A 23,500-nucleotide genomic window follows, 5' to 3' on the forward strand; every position below is an offset into this window, starting at 1 on the left:
TGGAACTTTTTGTTTTGCTCAGTCATGTCTTAAGGATCTTCAATTATCACATTCCCATCGCTCAGTCTTTCCATTGTTTCCCTTGGTTTGATCTTTCCATTAATGAACAGTTTGGGTTGTTCCTTGCACCTTCCACAATATCCTTTTCATGTCCCTTCTCTTCTTCCTTCCTTATTTTCACGTATTCATTTCTCGCTACCTTAAAATCTTCTTTATTCCTTTGGTTTTTATTTCTTTTCAATCTTTTCCAAGCTTTGTCTCTTTTCTCTTGCCTCAGCACACCTTGCATTAAACCAGTCCTTTTTTCCTTTTTCTTCAGGTTTGTATTCTGGTACAAATTTCATAACCCCTGGTTTATACGCCTCCATGAAAATGTCATACTTTTCTTGCACTTCACTTGTTCTCTTTAACTCATCCCAGTCCAGCTCTCCATAGTACTTCCTGAGGTTTTCCGCATCTGCCTTCCTATAGCTTAACCTGTTTCTTTTATAGGATTCATCCCCTTCACCTCCTTCCTCCTCTGTTACCATCTCTATGATCACGTGGTCACTCTTACCCAGAGGGCATCCATACCTTAATTCACTCATCAAGTGCATTCCCTTTGTTAACACCAGGTCCAGTCTCGCTGGTTCGTCGTCACTTCTATATCTTGTGTTTTCCTTCACCCATTGCATCATCGTCTACCATCGTCAATCTAAAAAACCTTCCCCCATGCCGTATTACCTCCACTTTCAGAAATCTCCCAATTTACCTCCTTATACTTACAATCACCTCCTAGCAGAAGTCTTTTGTTTGTCTTGAGTAGTCTACTTAAACTCTGAATGGTATCCTCAATCATGGCCTCATATTCATCTCTACTCCATGAGCTAGTTCTTGGCAGTACATACGTTGCTATAATCGTCATCCTTTCTCTTTTTGTTCTCCAGATTAACACTCACTATTTCTGCCTCTCCTCCATATACGACTGATTTTACTAATACCTCCTTCCTCGTCATTACCATCACTCCTCCAGCACCTTTGCCCTTTCTGTCTCTCCTCCATACATTGTAGTTATTATCAAACACTATTTGGATGTCTTCACTTAGTTTAGTTTCTGTTAAGCATACTATCTTGGGCTCCTTTTCCTGTGGGTAGTCTTGTAATTCCAGTTTACTAGACAGTGTCCCGTCTACATTCGTATACATCCATTATTAGTTGCAATCTCGTCTAGCTTCTGTTCTCTTTTGGCTTTTCACTTATGTGCCATTTCCTCAACAGATCTCCCAGAACTCTCAAAAAAAATACCTCTTTTTTACTCTTCATATTTGACATTATTCCTTTCTTTTGCCTCTGATAGAAGTTTGTTTCATTTATTCCTTTCTATTTTCTTTATATATCTATATATATATATATATATATATATTTATATATATATATATATATATATATATATATATATATATATATATATATATATATATATATATATATATATATATATATATATATATTTGCATCCCTCTGTTTCCTTGACTTAGTTGTCCTGTACAATAATTCCTCTGTTGGCTTCTGTGATCTTAATCTCAGTTTGACTAGCTGGTCTTCCCTTCCATGAAGGGGCCCATCCTATAGATTTCCTCCACCTCCTCCTCAGTGTTTGCCGTTCTTCATCATTTAAGTTCTTAAGTAAGTCTTTTTACAGATTTCCGTTCCTCCTTTTCCCTTCTTGGTGTGTGTGTTATGTTCCTTTCCTTCATGCCAAACATCAGCACACTCTTTGTCTTGTCTGCCGCCTCTCACACCAGCTCCTCATGTTTCTTCAAGGCCTTAACCACCTCCTTCTCTACCCTTTCCTTGTCTTCTTACAAGTGTTGTTCGATCACTTCTTTAAAGGACTACATTTGCTTTTCATTTTCCACCTTCCAAGTCCTTATTTACCCAGCACTTCCTCTTAATATTGTATTGTGTTTGTTGTATTCTCTCTCTCTCTCTCTCTCTCTCTCTCTCTCTCTCTCTCTCTCTCTCTCTCTCTCTCTCTCTCTCTCTCTCTCTCTCTCTCTCTCTCTCTCTCTCAAAATAACTAGTCTATAGTACATAAAAAAAAAGTGAGACATTTTTCACTCCTTATATTCTTCTTCTTCTTCATTTTATTATTATTATTATTATTATTATATTAGCCTTGAATTTCTAAGGCAGTTTTTACCTCTCCTCTCCTGTCCCTTCATCTTTTTCTGCTTCTACTTTTTTTCTTCATCTTCTTCCTCCTCTTCATGAATGGTTTTGTTTCCCCTTCTCTTCCTTCCTGTGCTGTGAAATATAAAACAAATAATGGTTTCTAAGGCACTTTTCCCTTCCCTCCTCCTGAACAGCTTCCTCCACCCTAACACAGCCCTGCCTCCTTTCCTAAATGTGCTATTTCTGTTTCTGTTTTCTTAGGCAGCGTTTACCTATCCTTCATTTTTCAGGCAATTTTACTTATCTCTGTGAATTTCTAATACAATTTTCCTTCCCTTCTCTGAACAGCTTCCTCCACCCTAACACAGCCCTGCCTCCTTTCCCTAAACTTTCTGCTTCTGTTTCTGTTTTCTAAGGCAGCATTGACCTTTCCTTGAATTTCTTAGGCAATTTTACTTATCTGTGAATTTCCTAATACAATTTTTCCCTTCCCTCTTCCTGAGTAGCTTCCTTCCACCTAACGCAGCCCTACCTACCTCTCTAAACTTGCTGTTTCTATATCTGTTTCTATTTTCTAAGGCAGCGTTTATCTACCCGTGAACTTGTGAGACAATTTTTACTCATCTCGGTCAATTTCTGCAGCAATTTTACTTCTTGAATTTCTATGTCAATTTTTACTTCTTGAATTTCTACGACAATTTTTACTTCTTGAATTTATACGACACTTTTTACTTCTTGAATTTCTACGAAAATTTTTACTTATTGAATTTCTACGGCAATTTTTACTGCTTGAATTTGTAAGGCAATTATTACTTCTTGAATTTGTAAGGCAATTTTTACTTCTTGAATTTGTAAGGGAATTTTTACTTCTTGAATTTGTAAGGCAATTTTTACTTCTTGAATTTGTAAGGCAATTTTTACTTCTTGAATTTGTAGGGTAAATTTTTACTTCTTTAATTTGTAGGGTAAATTTTACTTATCTCTGAATTTCTACAACAATTTTACTTATCTTTGAATTTCTTGACAATTTTACTTATCTTTGAATTTCTACGACAATTTTGCTTATCTTTGAATTTCTACAACAATTTTACTTATCTTTGAATTTCTACGACAATTTTACTTATCTTTGAATTTCTACAATTTTACTTATCTTTGAATTTCTACGACATTTTTTACTCATCTTTGAATTTCTACAACAATTTTTACTTATCTTTGAATTTCTACGGCAATTTTTACTGATCTTTGAATTTCTACGGCAATTTTTACTTATCTTTGAATTTCTACAGCAATTTTTACTTATCTTTGAATTTCTACGGCAATTTTTACTTATCTTTGAATTTCTACGGCAATTTTTACTTATCTCTGAATTTCTACAGCAATTTTTACTTATCTCTGAATTTCTACGGCAATTCTTACTTATCTTTGAATTTCTACAGCAATTTTTACTTCTTGAATTTCTACGGCAATTTTTACTTATCTTTGAATTTCTACGGCAATTTTTACTTCTTTAATTTCTGCAGCAATTTTACTTATCTTTGAACTTCTACGACAATTTTTACTTATCTTTTAATTTCTACGGCAATTTTTACTTCTTGAATTTCTACGGCAATTTTTACTTATCTTTGAATTTCTACGGCAATTTTTACTTATCTTTGAATTTCTACGGCAATTTTTACTTATCTTTGAATTTCTACAGCAATTTTTACTTATCATTGAATTTCTACGGCAATTTTTACTTATCTTTGAATTTCTACGGCAATTTTTACTTATCTTTGAATTTCTACGGCAATTTTTACTTATCTTTGAATTTCTACGGCAATTTTTACTTATCATTGAATTTCTACTGTAATTTTTACTTCTTGAATTTCTACGGCAATTTTCACTTATCTTTGAATTTCTATGGCAATTTTTTCTTATCTTTGAATTTCTACAGCAATTTTTACTTCTTGAATTTCTATGGCAATTTTTACTTATCTCTGAATTTCTACGACAATTTTTACCTACCTTTGAATTTCTACAAACAATTTTAACTCCTTGAATCTCTATGTCAATTTTAACTTATCTTTGAATTTCTACGGCAATTTTTACTTCATGAATTTCTAGGGCAATTTCCCCCGTTCCTTTCCTGCTCAGCTTCTTCTCCCCCTAACCGAGCCTTGTGTCCGCAGAGCCTGGACTACAACACGTGCGTCAACTCTGCCTGGCTGGACGAGGAGCGCACGCAGGGCTACACGTTTGTGGTGAAGAAGGACGCGGCGCGCTGGCTGGTGGTGCTGCTCACGGTTCTTGTTGTGTGTGGGATTGACATTGCCATCAAGTCACTCTCCAAATGCAAATACACCGGGCTCCAGAGGTGTATCCTTGCTGCTGCGGCTGGTGTGTGGGGTGGGGGGGGGTAGGCTCGGCTAGGTTGGGAAGGGGGACAGACGGGGGATGGGTAAGGTGTGGGAGCTTGGCTAGGCTAGGTTGGGAAGGAAAGGGGAGGATGGGATACACTTGGCTAGGTTAGCTGTGGCAAGTATGTTAGGTTAGGTAAGGGGAGTGAGGGGATGGGAAAGAATAAAGATGCTGGTTACTCTTGCATTAGGGATTTGGACAGCATAGGGATGAGCTAGAGTAGAAAGAAAGTTTGCAGGATGGGTCAGGCCAGGCTGGGTTAGGTTAGGAATGGGATGTAAGAATGAAGATGCTGGTTCACTCTGTATGGAGTACGCATCTCATGTGTGGGGGGGTCCACTCACACAGCTCTCCTTGACAGAGTGGAGTCAAAGGCTCTTCGTCTCATCAGCTCTCCTCCTCATACTGATAGACTTTTACCTCTCAAATTCCTCAGCCATGTTGCCTCTCTTTCTATCTTCTATCGATATTTTCATGCTGACTGCTCTTCTGAACTTGCTAACTGCATGCCTCCCCCCCTTCCGTGGCCCCGCTGCACACGACTTTCTACTCATGCTCATCCCTATATTGTCCAAACCCCTTATGCAAGAGTCAACCAGCATCTTCATTCCTTCATCCCTCACGCTGGTATACTCTGGAACAATCTTCCTTCATCTGTATTTCCTCCTGCCTACGACTTGAACTCTTTCAAGAGGAGGGTATCAGGACACCTCTCCTCCCGAAATTGACCTCTCGTTTTGGACACTCCTTTGACCTCTGTTTGGGAGCAGTGAGTAGCGGGCTTTTTTTTATTTACGCCCTTGAACTGTCTCCCTAGCGGTAAAAAAAAAAAACTACTAAGGGATTTGGACAGCATCGGGATGAGCTTGAGTAGAACGAAAGTTTGAAGGCTGGGTCAAGCCAGGCTGGGTCAGGTGTGGCATCTTTGGATAGGTTAGGACGGGGAGTGGAGAGTGATGAAAAGAATTATGATGCTAGTAAATGATTAACAAATGAATACTGTCTTAAGTTTCCCACCAACTTTCCTTAGCCGGGCCTCAGACAGTGACTGCAGGGGTGCAGCAGGAGCGCTAACCCTCCCCTACCCGCTGTTTGTCGCGCTGAACATTGGCCGGCACTGCTTTCCTCGGCTCTTATGTGGAGGTGAGTGTGTCCGGATATGCCTTGTTGGAGTAGACACAAGTTGAGTTAAGTCTTGTGTTGATCTTTTGAGTTTTATGTGAGGGTTTGTGTGTCTGTATTTCTCTGTTTTACACTAACTCATCCCTGTGCTGTCCAAATCCCGTATGCAAGAGTTAACCAGCTTCTTCATTCTTTCCTGCCCTTACTAAACCAACCAATCCCACTGTCCCCTCCTCTTCCTAACCTAACTCAGCCCCCCACACCTAACCCAGCCTGGCATGACCCATCCTGCAAACTTTTTTTCTACTCTACCTCATCCCTATGCTGTCCAAATCCCTTATACAAGAGTTGACCAGCTTCCTCACTTTCTCACCCCCTTCCTAACCCAGCCCCCCACACCTAACCTAGCCTGGCCTGACCGATCCTACAAACTTTCCTCTGTAGCTCATCCCGATCCTGTCCAAATCCCTCATGCAAAATTAACCCGCTTCTTCATTCTTTCACCCCTTCTAACAACAGCCCCCCACACCTAAGCTAGCCTGGCCTGACCCATCCTACAAACTCTTTTCTACTCTAGCTCATCCCAATGCTGTCCAAATCCCTTATGCAAGAGTTAGCTAGCTTCTTCATTCTTTCCCCTTTCTAACCAAACCCAGCCTGGCGTGACCCATCCTACAAACTCTTTTCTACTTTAGCTCTTCCCTGTGCTGTCCAAATCCCTTATGCAAGTAAGCAGCTTCTTCATTCCTTCATCCTTGCAGCAGTACACAGGCTTTGAGTCAATGCTGTGTGATGCTGTTGCTCTCATGTGCCCAGCGATATCAAAAGTAAGAAAACGTCACTAGCTCTGAAGCCACTATTTTGGGACCATTCTGCGGCCCTCACTGACACTCCTTCCTCCTCCCTCCGCCACACAGCCCGTGGCTGCCGGCAGTGGCATCCATCAGGTCAAGTGATACCTGAATGGAGCCAAGGTGTCCCGTGTGGTGAGGCTCAAGACCCTGATGAGCAGGGCCGTGGGGGTGACCTCCTCTGTGCTGGGAGGCCGGGCCATGGGAGAGGTGGGTGATTGAGCCGCAGAGAGGGAGAGAGAGTGTGTGTGTGTGTGTGTGTGTGGATGAATGGAAAGTCTCAGTTGAGTGTTCCTGATAGCAGACTAGCTCCATGGGTTGAGGCCAAAGGTCAAGTGATCCTTTCAGGTACCTGCAAATCATACTTAATTTCTTCCCAAACAAGAGCAAAGTGTTAAACCTGGCCCACATAATTTTGTTAATTATTATTATTATTATTATTATTATTATTATTATTATTATTATTATTATTATTATTATTATTATTATTATTATTATTATGAAAAATGTGATTGCAGCACTTATGAGCCTCCATCAGCACACTTGAATTCATATTAGCTAATACAACACCCAAAGGAACTCCTACAAACACTGATAAACATTTACTAGGTTTATGACAGACAAATATGAGAAGATTTCTGTACTGTTTCTTAACATCCATTAGTTGTGAACAGCATGCAAATAATATTTTCCACCACCGACAAGTGTCCAGTTTTCCAGTCAGTCCCTGTCTGTCACGCTGCCAAACACTGAGGACCACATGGAGGCTGAGAAGTCTGTGTCTGGCAGGCTTTCCAGGGTGTCAGGACAATCAGCAGGGTTGTTGTGGGGGTGTTGTGGAGACACATTGTCACTCCTATATTAAAACATTTTGTTAACCAAGTTCACATATTTGGCAAGGCTTTCCTAGGAGTTGTGAGCATTTCCAGGGGTGGTTTTATGAGCCCGGTGGTAGTTTGATCCTTCCTCTGTAGCATGAACCTTAAAAAACACTCATTAGAACCTGATTGACCCCCTCTTTGACCTTCAGAAATAGCTGATGTGAGAAGCCAAAGTGTCTTATAATACCGAGCACAATGAGATGGCTTGGTGCTCACAGGAGGTGGATCTACGGCATCATGCCTTGGATACATTGCTTGTGGAGCACTGGGCTAAGATTCCCCTGACGTGCCCTGCTGCTGGGATGTTAAGAATTAGACGAGGCTTGACACACCCATTGTTGGCTGTGGTGTAGTACTTGCTGCTCTTTAGGTTCAGGTACAGGACAATTGAAGGTCTGCTAGAGCACATGCCCCAGACTGTACCTTACCACCTCACCCAGCGGACAAAGGAGTTACTGGTACAAGGCTGAAGCAGGAATACCTGCCTCTGAACACAGTCTTTAGTGGTGTCTTCCATGCCATATTGCCTCCCCCAACTTCTGGGTCAGAGAAGCGCAGGAGCCCTAGGCTTGGAGTTTTTTATCATTTCCTCAGCCTGCGGGTGTCCCTAAAAGCCAAAGCTCTAAGGCTGTGCTCCTTGGTGACCTTCAAAGAACCACTCCCAAAAGTTAAGTTCTGTCCTGACAGAGGCTCCTTGCAGAACCATGACCATGACATGTTAGTGAAATCTTGTGAGGACTCCTGAATGCCTTTCCAGCTAAGAACTTTAGGTTGTCTTCTGTCAAGCCTCTTCCTGTGGCAGATTGGAATTTGGCATCAAACACGTCCAAAACCTGTGGCCATGGTACCTTCTGAGGCAGTGTGTGCGCCTTGCTTGGCAAATGCATCATCCCAGCAGACTGTGGGCCAAGCATGAGGCTCCTGGCTGCCATGAACACTGCAGGCAGTGACACACTTGGAACACCACCTCACCAACACTGAACTGTGCCTGGAAGAGTAGGAAAACTTGTCATCCAGAACTGAGTCCGCACCTTCTTCTCAGCTCTCTTTATTTTCATGTCTCGGAAACTAAGGAGAGCTGCCTTGAGCCCTGGTGATGCTCCATGCTGCCAGTATTGTTGAGAATTTCCCTGACATCTCAGCTTTGCTCATTGTTGAGGAGAGCATTGGCCGGGGCCTCACTCATGATGGGCAGCCTCACCTGAGGTGGGTCGTGGTCACCTGCCACCCAACACTAGATGCACACTTGATGAGAATATGGTGTTTGGCTTCATGATGTGATGTTTGTTCAGTACTGGAGAGCAAGGATGCACTCCTGTTCTTGACACAACAGCCTGAGGTAATCTGATGTTTCTTGGGGCGGCAGGCAGGATGTGTGTGTGTGTGTGTGTGTGTGTGTGTGTGTGTGTTGTGTTTGTTTGTGTGTATATTTACCTAGTTTTGTGTGTGTGAGAGAGAGAGAGAGAGAGAGAATATCCCATATCATAGTTTATACTTTTTAGTTAATTTTTCTTCAGATTAATCTCTTTTATATATATATATATATAGAGAGAGAGAGAGAGAGAGAGAGATTATTTTTTTTTTGTGAGATCTTGCTATTAAAGCAGCGTAGTGTATTAAACTTGAGCCTTGCCCCTTCCTGGCCATTTATTTAGCAGTGGTATTTGCTGGAAATCACCTCCATTCTTTTTTCCAAAGGTCAGGTCGTGGGCAAGGTCTGTGGCCGTGAGCTGACCACCAAGATGCTGCTGCCCACGGTGCCAGCCATGGCCAAGGGCAGGGTGGCCAAGACTACAGATGATGGGCCACTCCTAGACAAAGAGTAAGAGGGAGCATGAAGGGCTGCAAGGGTTTGGTCAGGATGGAAGGCGAGGGAGAGAGAGAGTGAGGGGAAGGGAAGGACAGCTTAGGGAAGACTAACACAGGAAGATCAAAGAGAAGGATAACATGTGTGTGTGTGTGTGTGTGTATTTACCTAGTTGTAGTTTTACAGGCCTGGGCTTTACACTCGTGTGGTCCCGTCTCCGTATCTACATTTATCCAACTTTTCCTTAAAGCTTTGCACACTCCTCGCCAATACTACATCTTCACTTAGTCTGTTCCAAAGCTCTATATTTCTTTGCAGGAAGCTATATTTCTTTGTGTCTCTCAAGCATCTTCCCTTCCTCAATTTTTTACTATCCTCTTGTGTTCCTGGCGGCAATTTCCTCTTTTAGTAGTAACTCCTCGTTGTCTACTTCTTCCATTTTGCTCAATAATTTGTAGGTTTGTATTAGGTCTCCCCTTTCTCTTCTTTGTTCTAGTGTTGGTAGGTCCATTTCCTTTAGTCTCTCCTCATGTGTCAATCCCTCCAGCTCTGGAACCATTTTTGTTGCCATTCTTTCTAGTTTCTTTATGTGTTTCTTCTTATGAGGAGACCACACTGCCTCCACAATTCCAACTTTGGTCTGGTCATGGTGGTAATTAACTTTCTCATCATATCCAGGTAGTGGAATGCTGTTCCTATATTTCTCACCATGTTATACGTATCACAGAATATTCAATTAACATGACTCTCTGGCTGTTTGTTATCTTGCATTATTACTCCCAGATCTCTCTCCTCGTGTACTTTCTTTAATGTTTCACCATCTCCCATTTTTTATGTCCATTTTGGTCTCCCTTCACTTTTCCCCATTTCCATAACATGACATTTTTTCACATTTAATTTCATCTCCCATTCCATACTCCACTTCCAAATCTTGTTTAGGTCTTCTTGCAGAATTACAGTCTTTATTGTTTCTTACCTGTGTGTGGGTGTGTGTGTGGGTGTGGGTGTGTCTGTCTGTCTGTGTGTGTGTGTGTGTGTGTGTGTGTGTGTAATTCACCTCTTGGTCTGCTGCGGGTCTCTCTCGAGACAGCCAGCCGTTCCCCTACGGAGGAACACAGAGCTCATGGTACTGATCCTTGGGTAGGACTGAGACCACTCACACACAACACACCGCGACAACGAGGTCACAACTCCTTGCCTGACGTCGCGTACCTACTCACTGCTAGGTGAACAGGGGCTACACGTGAAAGAAGATAAACCCAACTTATCTTCACCCGGCCGGGGAATTGAACCCCGGTCCTTCTGGTTGTGAGCCAGACGCTCTACCCCTGAGCTACCGGGCCGTGTGTGTGTGTGTGTGTGTGTGTGTGTGTGTGTGTGTGTGTGTGTGTGTGTGTGTGTGTGTGTGTGTGTGTGTCTGTCTGTCTGTCTGTGTGTGTGTGTGTGTTTGTGTACATGTGTGTGTGTGTGTGTGTGTGTGTATTTACATAGTTGTGACACAGGAAAAGAACTACCCTCGCACTGTCCAGTCTCCATATCCTCTTATCCAACTTTTTCTTAAAATCATGAATGCTTCTTGCACAAACCACCTCCTCCTCCAGTCCATTCCACAGCTCAATGCTTCTGTTTGGGAAGCTAAACTTTTCACATCTAGCCTACACGTGGTCGCCCTCAACTCTCCACGTTCTCTCGTTTCTCTCTGCTCCACACACACAGGTCCTCTCTGTCCAGATTCTCCACCCCACTCGCCACCCTGTACACCGCTATCAGGTCTCCTCTCTCTCTCTTCTTCTCCAGGGTTGTGATCCCCATGCTATTGAGTCTCTCCTCGTAAGTCCGATCCCTAAGTTCCGGTACTACCTTAGTTGCCACTCTCTGCACTCTTTCCAGCTTTCTTATGTTCTTCTTTTCATGAGGAGACCAGACCACTGCTGCATACTCCAACCTTGGCCTTATCATTGTAACTATTATTTTCTTCATCATCTCCTCGTCCAAAATACACAAATGCTGTCCTTATGTTATCCTGTTGATGTGTTTGTCCGGTGACATGTTCTCTGAGACAGTCACTCCCAAATCTTTTTCTTCCATTCCTCTGCATATTATCTCACTTCCCATCTTATAATTGTATTCACATTTTCTACCACTCCTACCAAACTCTATTTTTTTTTACATATCCCAAGGTTGTTCTATCTGCCATGTACCACTCCATTCCCATATTTTGTCCAGGTCCCTCTGCAATGCCTCACAGTCCTTCACATCATTGACTCGTCTCAATAGCTTTGCATCATCTGCAAACAAACTCACATAGCTGGTCACTCCCTCCACCATATCATTTATATAAACAGCAAACATTATTGGCGCCAGCACTGAACCTTGTGGGACCCCACTCCTCACTGGGCACCAGTTGGAAACCTTGTCCTTGATTATTGTCCTCATTTCCCTGTTAGTTAGAAATGTGTGTGTGTGTGTGTGTGTGTGTGTGTAATTCACCATGATCTCATCACACAATAGACTCAGGATTGTCCGTCACTACCTTCCCCGAGAAGGCATGAAGCTCATAAGTGACAGATCTCTGCATAGAGTTTAGAGCCCCCCCTGGGGAGGAAGGGCACAGCCCCTGTTGATACGTGATACCCATTCAGTGGTGGGTGTAGAGGAGACTCAGGTTAGGGGAGGCTGCCCATGGTGCCCACTCTGGCCAGGACTTGGCCCTGGAGAGAGCCCTGGAGCTGGTCAGCCAGTCTGTGGGCAGTGCTGAGCCTTACTCCCCCAGCCTCGTGGCTCAAGAGGCAGGAAATGGAGAATTCTGGACTAGTTTCATATACATTAAAAAGTGGTTATGCTACTAAGTATCTCTGTAGTATCTTGTACAGGGAAGGTGTCCTCAGTTTTCAAGGCATTACAATAAAACTCAACATCAGCTGTTTGCCTTAGTAACAACAAGGAAGAATGGTTTTGCTGCATGTGATGAACCTGTAAATATTCCCACAAGCAATGTATGGCATGACAAATAGCATTGACCAATTCCCTGCCCGGCTGACAAGACTCATGCTTGGTTTCTCTCCTCACAGGCGGCGGGGAAGAGGATGGTAAAGACACCTTGTGCATGTTAATACTCTCTCATACTTGTGCCAAGGCCTAACACTGTGTGGCCAACACTCTCAGCAGGGGCTTTGTCTTGTGATGTATGTTGTTCATTTTGTATTTTATTCTTTGTAGCTGTGTGAACTGCCTTAAAGTGAGTATTTATGCTCACTTTCATGACAAGAAAATGTTTTATGTTGCTGGCTGCCACAGGCTCTATACAATCATGAGTTGTTCATCAATCCACAGGAATATTTTATTCGCTTTACATTTTTTACATTATAGTTTGCTGGAATGTTCTCTTCCCTGCCTGGTGCTCAGCCTTCATCATTTCAGAGGCTGACTGATTGAGGGAAGGAAGTGGGTACTGAATTCAGTACTGTTTGCTGTTGACACGGTGCTCATTGCAGAAAATGAAAGTGACCTACAAAACTTGGTCACTGTTTTTGACAGTGTCTGTAACAAGAGCAAGAGAAAGCTGAAAGTAAATGTCAACAAAAGTAAAGTGATGGTTTCTGAAAAGTGAGGTTGTAGATTTTGTATGCCCATATAGAGTGAAATTGAATGTGAAAAAGAATGCAAAATAATTTTGAATTTTGAAGAACACAAAGACACAAAGGAAGAACAAACAACAGCAGACCTGCTGGTCCTTACGAGGCTGTTTGTGACAAGCTACACTAACTATCTAATCAAAGGTGGAAGATGAAGGACAGCAAAGGCGAAGGCTCTTCCCCACCCCCATTCCTCCAGCCAAACCTGGCAGGAAATGAAAAAGAACCATGCAGCATGGAAAAACTGCATGGAAATTATGTAGGAAAGAGGAAAGAACTACCATTACTGCTACCACTAACCGGGCGATAAAAGCGGACAAGGACACCAGTATTCGAAATAACTTAACGTTATTACGACAATGAGTAATATCTTAGTTGCTGGTTGGAGGATTCAAAACACTTGTCTAATCTATTATTGAAGGCCATAACTGTTGTACTATCAACGACATCACAGGGTAGAGAGTTCCAACCTTAACAACTCGATTGAAGAAGAAGTGTTTAGCTTCGTGTGACGAGAATCTTTTACCACTTATCTTCAAATTGTGATTTCTTCTTGTTCTATTTTGATCGATCAACTGTAAAGTAATCTTCCGCATTAAATGGTGAAGGTCAATGAGTTTAAGTACCTGGGATCAGTTAAGTGTACGCAGGGGGGTACGGAGGGAGAGATAAGAGACAGGGCCTTGCACGGAAGACGGGGGGTAGGGTCTTTGGGACGAATCATGAATGGCAGAAGTGTGAGCATGGAGGTAAAGAGGGATGTAAGAAATACAATAATAGTACCAACCTCACATATGAAACGTGGGCCTGGAATGAAAGTCAGAGGTCTAGAGTGCAGGCAGTGGAAATGACTTATTTGAGGAGTGCTTGTGGTATGAATAGATTGGATGGAATGAGTAATGAAAGTGTGTACGAGCATTTGGAATGTGTCACGGGTGAAGGGAAGAAGTGTGGAGTGGTGGAAGAAGTGAAGCGACAGACCTTAAAGTGGTTTGCCCACATGGAGCGAATGGAGGAGAGTAAGATGACCAGAAGGGTGTATGTGAGTGAGATAAAGTGAGGGAATGCTAGAGGACGACCTCCAGTGAAATGGAGGGATAGGGTGCAAGAGTACGTTAGGAAGAGGGGGGGAATATCTTTGAGAAACTTTGAGCAGGCAAGGAGGGAGTGTCTGGATAGAGAAAGGTGGAAGCTCTTCTGCCGTCGCCATCCCCTGCTGGGAGCTCCTAGGAGCAGGCGTCGATGAAATGATGATGATGACTGAGAGGGGTATTTTGATGTGTCTTGAGAGCTTGGATAACAGTGACTGAGGGAGAGATTTCAGAATCAAATAAATATATACCCATTACTTTTTTTTTAGTGTGTGTGTGTGTGTGTGTGTGTGTGTGTGTGTGTGTGTGTGTGTGTGTGTGTGTGTGTGTGTGTGTGTTGCAGTTATTGCTGTATATAAGGTCAGTGTTGCAGCAGGCTTATTGTAATGTACTGTTTTGTTGGTATTTATTTTTTCCTTGAGCTGCTTCCTCTACTGTAAAAAAGAAAATTGTGACAAACAGCAATTAGATACAAAACTCACTTGCTTACCGTACCTTTCTGCCTTTCCTCAGGGACCTGGACACACTGTTCTGCGGCACCAGCAGCAGCAGCCTGCACATCCATGGCCTGCAGGAGGAGGACGAGGGGACGTACAGGTGCCGGGCGGAGAACAGGGAGGACTCGCTCGATGCCGTGGCCCACATACAGGTCCAAGGTGAGACAAAACTATGACATATATATTTTTTTACAGCAATGAAAGTGTTCAAAGGCAAAAAAACAATGAAAACAATAAAGCACTGCTCCTATAAAGAAAAAAATGAGAGGTTAATATTGGGTGTAGAGGTCATAGGCAGGAGGAAATACAGACACATGATGGCTGTTCCAGAGTTTACCAGTGAAAGGGATGAAAGAATGAAGATGCTGGTTAACTCTTGTGCTTTGTGTGAATAAAGTTTGGCATGGTAAAAATCTTAGTGATTGTGAATTATATGTTTGTCATAGGAGATGAAGTCGTGAAATGGATGGTCAAGATATGTGAAGTAGCATGGGGGGGGGGCAGCAGACTGGACGAAAGCCATCACTGTCCCAGTTTACAAGGCGAAGGGCAGGAGAGGGGAATGTGGGAGCTATAGAGGTATAGGTCTCCTGAGTATACCCGGAAAGGTATATGGAAAAATCATAATAGAGAGGGTGCAAAGACTTACAGAAGAGAAAATCAGTGAAGAACAAGGAGGCTTCAGGAAGGGAAGGGATGTGGATCAGATATTTGCCTTCAGGATGGAAGTAGAAAAATAATAGTAAAAGGAAAGAAACTACCTATACGCTGCCTTCATGAATATGGAAAAAGCTAGAGCTAATACAGTCTCTCTATATGATGATGCATCTGCATGTGTCAAAATTACTGGAGAAACAAGTGAACATTTTGAGATAAAAGTGGGCTTAAGACAAGGGTGCGTCATGTCACCATGGTTATTCAATATTTATATGGATGGTGTTATTAGAGAAATGAAGGGCAAAGTTGGAGAAGATGGAGTAAGACTGTTCGATGAGGGAAGGAAGTGGGTACTGAATTCGATACTGTTTGCTGATGACACGGTGCTCATTGCAGAAAATGAAAGTGACCTACAAAATTTGGTCAGTGTTTTTGATAGTGTCTGTAACAGGAGAAAGCTGAAAGTAAATGTCAACAGAAGTGAAGTGATGGTTTGTGAGCGAAGTAGAAGTGAGGTTGTAGATTTTGTATGCCCATAAAGAGTGAGAATTTAATGTGAAAAAGAATGCAAAATAATTTTGAATGGTGAAGAAATGGAGGAGGTCAATGAGTTTAAGTATCTTGGATCAGTTATGTGTAAGCATGGTGGTATGGAGGGAGAGACAAGAGAAAGGGCATTGCAAGGAAGAAGGGTTTTAGGGTCTTTGGGACGACTCATGAATGGCAGAAGTGTGAGCATGGAAAAGAGGGATTTGAGAAATACAATAATAGTACCAACCCTCACGTATGCAAGTGAAACGTGGGCCTGGAATGAAAGTCAGAGGTCTAGAGTGCAGGCAGTGGAAATGAGTTATTTGAGGAGTGCTTGTGGTGTGAGTAGAATGGATGGAATGAGTAATGAAAGTGTGTACGAGCGTTTTGGAATGTGTCACAGAGGTGAAGGGAAGTGTGGAGTGGTGGAAGAAGTGAAGCGACAGACTTTAAAGTGGTTTGGCCACATGGAGCGAATGGAGGAGAGTATGATGACCAGAAGGGTATATGTGAGTGAGATAGAGGGAGGGAATTCTAGAGGACGACCTCCAGTGAAATGGAGGGATAGGGTGCAAGAGTACGTTGGGGAGAGGGGGGGAAAATCTTTGAGAAACTTTGAGCAGGCAAGGAGGGAGTGTCTGGATAGAGAAAGATGGAAGCTCTTCGCCATGGCCATCCCCTGCTGGGAGCTCCTAGGAGCAGGCATCCAGGAAATGATGATCATATGTTTGTCTCCGTTACTAGTATTGAAAATGGTATAAGAAAGACTATTCATATCTTTGTGGTTTGAGTATATAAAGTTTGGCATTGTGAAAGGTTAGCATTTGCCAGTTATCGTTAAGTTAGGTTAGGTTAGATGTTTGTCTCAGTACTAAAGTGTTTTCAGTGATATAACAAAGACTGCATATTTTTTTGTGATTTGTGTGGATAAATTTTGCCATTGTAAAAATCTTAAGTGTTTGTCAATCATTAAGTTCCTCTCAGTTACTAGAGTGGTAAAAATGTTGAAAATGGAATAACAAAGACTAGCAATATTTTTGCGGTTTGAGTGTATAAAGTTTGGCATAGTAAAAATCTTAGTGTTCTTCAGTCATCATGTTTCTCTCAGTTACTAAAGCTTGAAAATTGTGTGACAGTTGCTCCTAGGTTTCTGAGGCAGCCGGCCAACGCTCTCGCCTATGAGAAGGAGAACGTAGAGCTGGAGTGCAGCGTGTACGGCCAGCCAGAGCCCTCGCTCCACTGGCTCAAGAACGGCGAGCTGCTGGTGGAGACGGAATACCTTCAGGTGAGCCGGACTTCTGTGGAAATTTATCGCTGTTACAGGTTTAAAAGGACAGAGATATGTAGATTTATGAGATAGATAGATTGGTGGATACATACATACATACATACATACATAAGGGGAAAGGAATGTAAGGCCCTAAATCAGTGGTTCTTAACCTGGGGGTGCACCCCTCTGAGGGGGAGCACAGTAATTTCCAGGGGGGGTGCGAGCCCTAGGGGAAAACTAGGAATTTCTCTAATTATATTTGCTATTCTCTTACCAAGAGCGTGGGCTAATATTGAGAAGTTTATGAACAAATGCAAAAGTATCGCCATTACTTCAGTTTCCTGTAGTCTACTTAGGGCTTGCCAGTTTCTTTAACATCTGTAAGGAAATTTTATTGCTAGATGCAAGGGGGCGTGGAGGGAAGGACTACTTCCTGGAAGGGGCGGGGAAGTAAACAGGTTAGGAACCACTGCTCTAAATGGATGCATAAGGTATGTAAAGAGATACATTAGAATCCATAAGGTTCCATGCATAAGGTTCTAAAGAGATAAGTAAAGGAAAAGGGATACAAGGTTCTAAGTAGATACATAAGGGATTTCAGTAGATAAGGGATATAAGCAGGGGTGTGGAGTCGGATTTTCAAAACTCCGACTCGACTCCGACCTGACTCCAGTAAATTTAAATGTTGCGACTCCGACTCTGACTCCGACTCCAGTAAATTTAAATGTTGCGACCTGACTCCAGTAAATTTAAATGTTGCGACTCCGACTCCAGTAAATTTAAATGTTGCGACCCGACTCCAGTAAATTTAAATGTTGCGACTCCGACTCCAGTAAATTTAAATGTTGCGACCTGACTCCAGTAAATTTAAATGTTGCGACCTGACTCCGACTCAGACTCCAGTAAATTTTAATGTTGCGAGTCCGACTACATTACATTTTAATGTTGCGACTCCGACTCCAGTAAATTTAAATGTTGCGACTCCGACTCCAGTAAATTTAAATGTTGCGACTCCGACTCCAGTAAATTTAAATGTTGCGACTCGACTCCAGTAAATTTAAATGTTATGACTCGACTCCAGTAAATTTAAATGTTGCGACCTGACTCCAGTAAATTTAAATGTTGCGACTCCGACCTGACTCGACTCCAGTAAATTTAAATGTTGCGACCTGACTCCGACTCGACCTCCGACTCCAGTAAATTTTAATGTTGCGACTCCGACTCCAGTAAATTTAAATGTTGCGACTCCGACTCCGACTCCAGTAAATTTAAATGTTGCGACTCTGACTCCAGTAAATTTAAATGTTGCGACCTGACTCAACTCCGACTCCAGTAAATTTAAATGTTGCGACTCCGACTCAGTAAATTTAAATGTTGCGACCTGACTCCAGTAAATTTAAATGTTGCGACTCGACCGACTCCAGTAAATTTAAATGTTGCGACCTGACTCCAGTAAATTTAAATGTTGCGACTGACCTGACTCCGACTCCAGGAAATTTGAAGGTTGCGACCTGACTCCGACTCCGACTCCAGTAAATTTAAATGTTGCGACCTGACCTGACTCCAGTAAATTTAAATGTTGCGACTCCGATCTGACTCCGACTCCAGTAAATTTAAATGTTGCGACCTGACTCCGACTCCGACTCCTGTAAATTTAAATGTTGCGACCTGACTCCGACTCCGACTCCAGTAAATTTAAATGTTGCGACCTGACTCCAGTAAATTTAAATGTTGCGACCTGACTCCGACTCCGACTCCAGGAAATTTGAAGGTTGCGACTCCGACTCTGACCTGACTCCAGTAAATTTAAATGTTGCGACTCTGACTCCGACTCCAGTAAATTTAAATGTTGCGACTCCGACTCCGACTCCGACTCCAGTAAATTTAAATGTTGCGACTCCGACTCCGACTCCGACTCCAGTAAATTTAAATGTTGCGACTCCGACTCCGACTCCGACTCCAGTAAATTTAAATGTTGCGACCTGACTCCAGTAAATTTAAATGTAGCGACTCAGACTCCAGTAAATTTAAATGTTGCGACTCCGACTCAATAAATTTAAATGTTGCGACCTGACTCAAGTAAATTTAAATGTTGCGACTCCGACTCCAGTAAATTTAAATGTTGCGACTGACTCAATAAATTTAAAGGTTGCGACTCCGCCTCAAGTAAATTTATATGTTGCGACTCCGACTCCAGTAAATTTAAATGTTGCGACTCCGACTCCGACTCCGACTCCAGTAAATTTAAATGTTGCGACTCCGACTCCGACTCCAGTAAATTTAAATGTTGCGACTCCGACTCCAGTAAATTTAAATGTTGCGACTCCGACTCCAGTAAATTTAAATGTTGCGACCTGACTCCGACTCCGACTCCAGTAAATTTAAATGTTGCGACTCCGACTCCGACTCCAGTAAATTTAAATGTTGCGACTCGACTCCAGTAAATTTAAATGTTGCGACTGACTGACTCGACTCCAGTAAATTTAAATGTTGCGACTCTGACTCCAGTAAATTTAAATGTTGCGACCCGACCTGACTCCGACTCCAGTAAATTTAAATGTTGCGACCTGACTCCAGTAAATTTAAATGTTGCGACCTGACTCCGACCCCGACTCCAGTAAATTTAAATGTTGCGACCTGACTCCAGTAAATTTAAATGTTGCGACCCGTCTCCGACTCCGAGTCCAGTAAATTTAAATGTTGCGACTCCGACTCCAGTAAATTTAAATGTTGCGACTCCGACTCGACTCCGACTCCAGTAAATTTAAATGTTGCGATTCCGACTCCAGTAAATTTAAATGTTGCGACCTGACTCCAGTAAATTTAAATGTTGCGACTCCGACTCGACTCCAGTAAATTTAAATGTTGCGACTCCGACTCCAGTAAATTTAAATGTTGCGACTCCGACCTGACTCCGACTCCAGGAAATTTGAAGGTTGCGACCTGACTCGACTCCGACTCCAGGAAATTTAAATGTTGCGACCCGACTCCAGTAAATTTAAATGTTGCGACTCCAGTAAATTTAAATGTTGCGACCTGACTCCAGGAAATTTAAATGTTGCGACTCCGACTCCAGAAAATTTAAATGTTGCGACTCCGACTCCAGGAAATTTAAATGTTGCGACCTGACTCCAGGAAATTTAAATGTTGCGACCTGACTCCAGTAAATTTAAATGTTGCGACTCCGACTCCAGGAAATTTAAATGTTGCGACCTGACTCCAGGAAATTTAAATGTTGCGACCTGACTCTGACTCCAGGAAATTTAAATGTTGCGACCTGACTCCAGTAAATTTAAATGTTGCGACTCCGACTCCAGGAAATTTAAATGTTGCGACTCCGACTCCGACTCCAGGAAATTTGAAGGTTGCGACTCCGACTCCGACTCCAGGAAATTTAAATGTTGCGACTCCGACTCCAGGAAATTTAAATGTTGCGACTCCGACTCCAGGAAATTTAAATGTTGCGACCTGACTCCAGGAAATTTAAATGTTGCGACCTGACTCCAGGAAATTTAAATGTTGCGACTCCGACTCCAGGAAATTTAAATGTTGCGACCTGACTCCAGGAAATTTAAATGTTGCGACTCCGACCTGACTCCAGGAAATTTAAATGTTGCGACTCCGACTCCGACTCCAGGAAATTTGAAGGTTGCGACCTGACTCCGACCTGTTTTTTTTTTTTTACAGTATGATATATATATATATATATATATATATATATATATATATATATATATATATATATATATATATATATATATATATATATATATATATATATATATATATATATATATATATATATATATATATATATATATATATATATATATATATATATATATATATATATATATATATATATATATATATATATATATATATATATATATATATATATATATATATATATATATATATATATATATATATATATTTTTTACCATCCTTGATATCACTTAGCAATTATCCTCCATGATAGAATTAAATATACACATTAGCTCATGCAAAACACCATAAAATATGGCAAAAGGGATACCTGTACTATCTGTTGTCAGGGTGGTTGTTGCGGCATGTACCGCCCTCCTTCCTTAAGGTATATCCTCAAGAAAATACAAAATAAAAAGCATGAAAAAATATTAAAAATACCAATATTCCCGCAGACTGTTTGATTGGACATATCTTCCAAAACGTCAATTTCTCCCAATTTGTAAGAATCTCCATGAAGTGAAATCTTTACTAAAAAAATTAGCACGTAAAGGAGTCGGAGTCGCTCATATTTTACCGACCTGACTCGACCTGACTCCGACTCTGACTCCAATTCCGACTCCGACTCCGAAATCGACTCTGACTCCAATTCCGACTCCGACTCCGACTCCGACTCCGGCCAAAAGTAGCCGACTCCTCGACTCCTCGACTCCGACTCCGACTCCGACTCCACACCCCTGGATATAAGGCTCTATGCAGGGAGATAAATATAATGCTGTCAATAGCTACACAAAACACAGCTGTGTTGTGTTAGGTGTGTGTAATGCCAAGCCTCCCTGTAGAGTGTGAGCGGCAACAACCTGCAGATCCTTGGCCTGGTGCGCCAGGAGGACTCCGGGATGTACCAGTGTGTGGCGCACAGCTCGCCGGGGACGCCCAGCTGTGTGTCCTTGAGTCAAGTAAGCAGCGGTGCCGTGCGGGGCAGACACTGTTCACACTGTAGCCCTTTGTTTGCATTCATGAGTACTGATGTAGTGTTGTCTGCATTGGACACAGGCAGTGACTAGTCCAGATAATTCCAGGTTGCTAATAAGCCCAGACGCAAACATTTACAAGGTTACTGAATGTATTCCAATGTTTCTGGCGGGCAGCTGCAGCCGCTGGTACAGACGCTGCAGTGTTAAAAAGTGTACATTACCCAAGTTATTGATGTTGATGCATGTGATTTTCTTAGCATGGCTGTAAGCATAGCCCTTTGTTGTGTTTATTATTCCTTGAAGACTGAATAAAATGCATAGATTACACTGTGGGCAAAGCACACGTCTCCAGTAACGTGTTCATATTTGATTGTCCTGAAGTTTGGAGATATCAAAGCCGGTGCTGAGAGTTACTGACTCACTAAAATGTGATTTACCCGAGAATGACTATTTTGTTGTGGTATTTTGATAATAAGTTGTCTGGGCTCACCTTCAGGGAGGAGCAGCATGCCCCCACCCACGCACAAGGCAGGTCACAGACACAGTAAGTGGGGCAGCTCAGGCACACCACTACTACTACTCCTTGTTTTCAATACTTAGAATGTCTGCTCATTGTTGACACAGCTTGTTTACATCATTTGCCTTCTCTTGGTGTGGGCCTTGACAGTCACTGTGCCTACTAGTCTTTATGCTGTTCACAATAATTATTCCTGGGATACTCAGTCGTCTACAAGCAGGAAGGATCACTCATGTCAGAACCAAAGGACACAGCCTGGGAATATTTATTGCATAAAAAATTCAACACAATACTACTACTGTTAAGATGTATTTAGCAAATACAGAGTTATCCAACTGCCATTCCAGTGATTATAAAGAAATAATAACATTTTAGCGAGTACATATACAACATTTCATCAAAAGTAAGTAATTCACACATCACTTTCCTCCCTTCACTGCAGAGAACGCGTCCAGAACGTGAGTGGAGCTCCTCCAGCGAGGGACGGGATGAATACAAGACCCAGATCAGCAACCTAAGTCCCGGGAGTAACTACATGGTGCGGGTGGCGGCTTACACCTCCGGCGGCCTGGTGGGCGCCTCCATACATGAGGTGCGGGTGTTCACCAAGCCGGACCTGGACCTGCCCTCCGCCTCAGAGTCTGAAAGTTGTCTCCACCTCACCCACCAGTCTGGAGGCCACTTGGTCGCCGCCCGTACTGGCCAAAACGCCCATCACGGGATACACCATGTTCTATACGCAGGTGTGGACGGCCTTATAGAACTGTGTGCTAAATGTGGAGTCTCTGTTGCCTAACAAAAGTCTCCCCATATCCTTGTGTGTCATTAGTGACCTTCCTTTGAGTAGAGGGTGACCATAGCCGTGTGTTTGTACAAGTCCCAGTGTGTATCTTAACCATTGTCTCCCTTGTAGTTTTCTCCTCAGGTTGGGTCAGCAGAAGAACACGAAGTAAAGGTCACTGGCACGTCACATGACCTCCAAGGCCTGGACCAGTTCACTGAGCACAGCGTGTGGCTCACCGCCGTCAACAGTAATGGCGGGGGAGACGCCACCCCGGAGGTCACTGCCAGAACCTTCTCAGACGTGCCCTCAAAGGAGCCTCAGAATGTGAGCGTTGAGGCTGCCAGATCAAGGGTGAGTTGTGGAAGGCTTCCAAGGCAAAGATACATTGTGAAACTCGTTTTTTAATAGCTTTCTGCTCTGTTCGTTTCCTTCACATCATCTCTACAAGTTGCACATTCATTGTTTCAGTATTTTTAACCCTTGCACATTCATTATATTTGACCCGTCTGCTGCGATTGGCACGGATTTGGCCTTCACTGGTAGCCTGAAAACATTTACTCCCATGTCTTTCCCTGGCTCTGTGGTGGATAGTGGAGTGTATCCAATGTGGCATTGGTGCGC

At 42.6% G+C, this 23,500-nt stretch overlaps 1 protein-coding gene across 1 annotated transcript; it reads left to right on the forward strand.

Annotated features, from left to right (window-relative positions):
• The first annotated feature begins 2,307 nt into the window (after nt 1–2,307).
• LOC126991764 (neogenin-like) lies at nt 2,308–23,224 on the forward strand. The gene is made up of 9 exons (XM_050850448.1): nt 2,308–2,319; nt 4,323–4,530; nt 6,591–6,734; nt 9,104–9,227; nt 14,452–14,594; nt 16,760–16,908; nt 21,444–21,560; nt 22,538–22,838; nt 23,009–23,224. Exons 1-9 carry the CDS (start codon nt 2,308–2,310, stop codon nt 23,068–23,070), a joined length of 1,260 nt encoding a protein of 419 aa, XP_050706405.1. The 3' UTR covers nt 23,071–23,224.
• The last annotated feature ends 276 nt before the right edge of the window (nt 23,225–23,500 follow it).

This window comes from Eriocheir sinensis, unplaced genomic scaffold (genome assembly GCF_024679095.1).
Source record: "Eriocheir sinensis breed Jianghai 21 unplaced genomic scaffold, ASM2467909v1 Scaffold333, whole genome shotgun sequence".
NCBI classification, from domain to species: Eukaryota; Metazoa; Arthropoda; class Malacostraca; order Decapoda; family Varunidae; genus Eriocheir; species Eriocheir sinensis.

What these genes read in the sequence shown, in the direction of transcription:
- LOC126991764 (XM_050850448.1), top strand. An exon ending in TGGAGACGGAATACCTTCAG is followed by an intron (nt 16,909 to 21,443) that starts GTGAGCCGGACT and finishes GCCTCCCTGTAG; the next exon opens with AGTGTGAGCGGCAACAACCT. An exon ending in ACACCATGTTCTATACGCAG is followed by an intron (nt 22,839 to 23,008) that starts GTGTGGACGGCC and finishes TCTCCCTTGTAG; the next exon opens with TTTTCTCCTCAGGTTGGGTC.